The following is a 3847-nucleotide window of genomic DNA, read 5'->3' on the forward strand; positions in this document are numbered from 1 at the left end:
AGGGCGGCGGGGCGGGGAGGAAGCTGGCGCTGCGGCCATCGCGGCCATCTCCCGCCCTCCGCCGTGCTCTGCTTCCCTCCCCCATACCTGGATGTACCGCAGCGCCGTCCGCAGCACGCTCAGATTCGACGTCTTCTTGTCATCCACGTTGGGGATGTTTCGCTTCAGGGTCTCAAAGCATTCCTTCAGATGGGCCCTCCTGGGGAGAGGGAGCGAGCGCTGGTCAGCCCGCGCCCAGTGGGCAGGGGCTGGGGGACGGGGGAGGCCCAAGGGGAGCTGCAGGGGACCAAGAGTGGGCGAGTTCCGGGAGGAGGGGCGGGCCCAGAGTCACACACGCACGCACACACACCTGTTCTTCTCCAATTTGTTGTGGACTTCTCTGGTTCCGATCCTGAAACCCAGACAGACAGGAGGCTCAGGGAGGAGGACCTGATTAGGCGGCCTTCCTGACCCCCGCCGCCACCCCCCAAATGCCACAGACTTTCTGTCCCCAGTATTCTCTCTGTAAAAGCAGCAAAGGGAGTGGTTGGTTGCCTTGTGCCACTGAACCCACCCCCTGGAGGGCACATCTATGCTCACAAACCACAACCCATGTAACCCTCCATCCCGCCTGCCCAACCCCTGAGGAGTCAGAGGGGCTCCTGGGACTCCGAGAAGCACCAGTTGACCCCAGCCCTTACCCAAGAGGCCCATAATCCAATACTCTGTCCAAAGGCCTGGAAATGTCATAAGCCCCAGCCTTGGAGGGGGCGAGAGAACACAGAAGCCTGAGAACAGAGGGCAATGGCCATTCATTCTCAGTACAGAAATGGCACGGTGAGAATATGGCCAGCTAGAGGAGGCACATCTAGTCGGGAAGGCAGGACATGCCTCTGGGGAGCTAGCTCAGGAGGGTAACTTCTCTTGCACACACAGCCCAGGGAGCGGACAGTTCTCGCCATACCACCAGCCTCGACTGCCACCCCTCACTCACCCCCCGGGCCTCTTCTTCTGTTCGCTGGATTTGACTTCTTCAGCTGGTGCCAACTTGAGGGTCCCAAGCGTGGGAGGGGGTGGCTGCTGGGGAGCCAGCTGGGGCTGGACTCCTGGGTGTGGTGCTATGGTCAGGATGGGTGTGGGGAGGGGCTGCAAAGGCTTAGGGCTGCCAGTGGGTGGGACGGTGGTCTTCGAGTCCGGCAGTAAGGGAGCAGGGGTGGGCACCTGTGGCCTGGTGGGCAGGGGGGCAGGCTCCTTAATGCTGAGTCCAGGGGTGCTGACCAGGGCTGGCTGACGAGGTGCCAGGGGCAGAGGCTGGGCTGTGGGGGGCAGTGGTGGGGGTGGGGGCAGTGGCTGAGGGGGGCTCCTCCACGGGCAGGGGATGTGCCAGCCTGGCCAGGCTACTGGCCTTCTTCTGTTCCTGCTCCCGCTCCCGCTCCCGCTCCAGGCGAAGCCGCTCCTGTTCCTCTACGCGGAGAGAGCACAAGGGCGTCTCAGCCGGGCTGCGGCCCTGCCCAGCGTCCCCTGTCTGCCCACCCCAGCCCATCCCTGACCCTGTCCCAACAGGACTCGGACTCCCTCCCAGTCCCAGACACCACGACATCCAGCCACATCCATCCAGCACTGGTCCTGATCCCTGCCACTGGGAGTTCACAGCTGCAGGGGAGCAAGAAGATCAGGACAGGACTAAGGTCCAGGCTGGGGACTGGATGGGGCCGTGGGCAGGCAGAGTTGGACCTGACAGAGGAGACACTGCCAGCCGGGTGATCTGAAGGGCGCGGAGCAGGCAGAAGATGGACAAAGAGTGGCAGGAGCAGCAAACCCAAGGAGACGGGAGCCAGGTCGGGAGGTGGCAGAAGCCTGTCCACAAAAGACCTCCCAGGCTGCTGGAGGAGAACGGAGGGGTCACTGACAAACCACGGCTTCTGTGGGAGGCCTTCAGCGACATTTACCAAGCACCACCTAGAGGGCAGGCAGTCCCTGTATCTCACAGATGAGATCAACGACGCTCAGAGGAAGCAGGGATCTGCTGAGGCTCACACAGCAAATGTGACACCTGGCTGGGTGCACTGTACTTCCTGTGACAACACAGGCACGCATGTCTTCTCACATGCATTCCCACCACCTGGAGCAGGAGCCCCGAGCCACAGGCAGGGGAGGGACACTGTCTTCATTTCACCCATGAGGAAATGGCCCAGGAATCCTGGCTTCCGGGCTGGGCCCCAGTGCCTGTTTTCCTCGGTGACTTTGTTGAACACACTCAATCCCTCTCTGCCCCTTCTCATGTTAGAACTCGTCCCCTCCCTTTCCATCCCCAGCAGCAGCAGTGCAGCCTGGAAAAGCAAGAGGCAGGCAGAAAGCAAAGCTGGGCCCTTGAATGGGGGTCGGCAGGGCAACAGACCCAGGCAACCTTCACCCCATCCCTTGGCATCGGCATCTCTGCTGAAAGCCAGGCAGAAGGGTGAGGCCTGCACAGGGGCTGGCTGAGAGCAGGGAAGGGGGAGCGAGCCCCTTCTTCACCCCTGCCCTGCCTTCTCCCAGGCCCCACCGTTCAGGTCCGCTCATGCCAGGGAGCAGGCGGCATAACCAGCCCTCTGCTCCTGCCCTGGATGGGCGCTGACTAACAGCTGACAGCACTAGCTGGTGGCCACGCCCCAAAGACGCCAGCCCACATGGGGTGGGGCTGAGGCTGGGGGCTAAGTCACCTCTAGCAAGCAGCCCTCCACATGTCCTACTGGTTCAGAGGCCCCAGAAAACTTGAGGCCTCACCGTCCTTTGGCCAATCAACAACTTGAATGGGAGCCAGGCTTGCCCCTAGCCCCTCCCTCCCATAGAGGGGAAGAGGCCAAGGAGGAAGTGGAGGGGGATGTGTTTTGACAGAGGAAGGACTCCGTGGTTTCCCAGCAGCCAGAGTTCAGGGCTGGGCTGGTCAGTGGACCTCTTCCGTATCACCCATGGCCTTCAGGAAGGGAGAATCCAGACCTCCTCCCATGATGGGGGCCCTTGCTCTCCGGACCTCTCCCACCAGCACCGGCTTACATTTCAGGCACAGAGAAACCAGCTCTGCTCCAGCTTCCCACAAACCACAGTGGCACAGAAGCCTGCAGAGTGCCAGCTGCAGAACCCTTTAGGGACAGGGGGTATCACTGGTCTTCTCCCTCACTCCTTGCCTCGCTTCCCCCCAAGACAAGACCCTCGAGCTCAGGGCCCTCACCTCCATTCCTGACTGAACAGGACCCAAACTTTCATTGACCTTGGGGCAAGTGCTCTACTCTCCACAGGGAGGCCAGATAGGGCCCCAAGTTCCAAGGGCAGGTGCCCTGGAACCCAGAAAGCAGATCCCGTATTTCTCAGATTTTAAATCAACAACAAAAGCTCACCTAGGAGATGGCACCCTCCTCCACACCTACCCTCTCTCTTACAGAGCCAGGCAGGTGTGCCTCACAGGTGCCAGGAGGGACTCAGGTGAAGGGCACCAGCATGATAAACCTTGACTGATGGTGAAGACTGGGTGCCCCACGTTAGATCCAGCCAACCAAAGCTTCTACCCCTGGCCCCCAACTTCTCACTGCCACCCAGCTGCACCCTCACCCTGTGCACTGGAAAGGGGGAAGCAAGCAGTTGCTGGGTCCTCCTGCAGGAGTAACTGGGTTTAGGCTCGCTCTTTACAAGGATGTTGTGTTGCACCCACGGGTGCGCTCCCTCTCCGGCAAACATGCACTCACATACTCCGGGTTCTCCCCAAAGGCTGCCCTGGAAGAATGTGTCATGACCCCCCTGGGATGATCCAGAGGCCAAGGCCCAGGCCACGGTCTAGAGCACGACCACGGGCATGCTCCCTTTAATCTTCCACACTCCTAGTCCAGGGGTT

The 3847-nt window shown here is 61.0% G+C and overlaps 1 protein-coding gene across 1 annotated transcript in view; it reads right to left on the minus strand.

Annotated features, from left to right (window-relative positions):
• Positions 1 to 3847, minus strand: part of MNT (MAX network transcriptional repressor) — a gene marked incomplete at its 5' end in the record, with an annotated part of 18433 nt that overhangs the window by 10928 nt on the left and 3658 nt on the right. Inside the window, 4 exon segments of the mRNA XM_006167613.2 lie at positions 88 to 199; positions 350 to 391; positions 974 to 1336; positions 1338 to 1443. Of these exon segments, the coding sequence (XP_006167675.2) occupies positions 88 to 199; positions 350 to 391; positions 974 to 1336; positions 1338 to 1443 (623 nt within the window).

The sequence above is a fragment of the Tupaia chinensis genome, unplaced genomic scaffold (assembly GCF_000334495.1).
Source record: "Tupaia chinensis unplaced genomic scaffold, TupChi_1.0 Scaffold144899_1, whole genome shotgun sequence".
Lineage (NCBI taxonomy): Eukaryota > Metazoa > Chordata > Mammalia > Scandentia > Tupaiidae > Tupaia > Tupaia belangeri.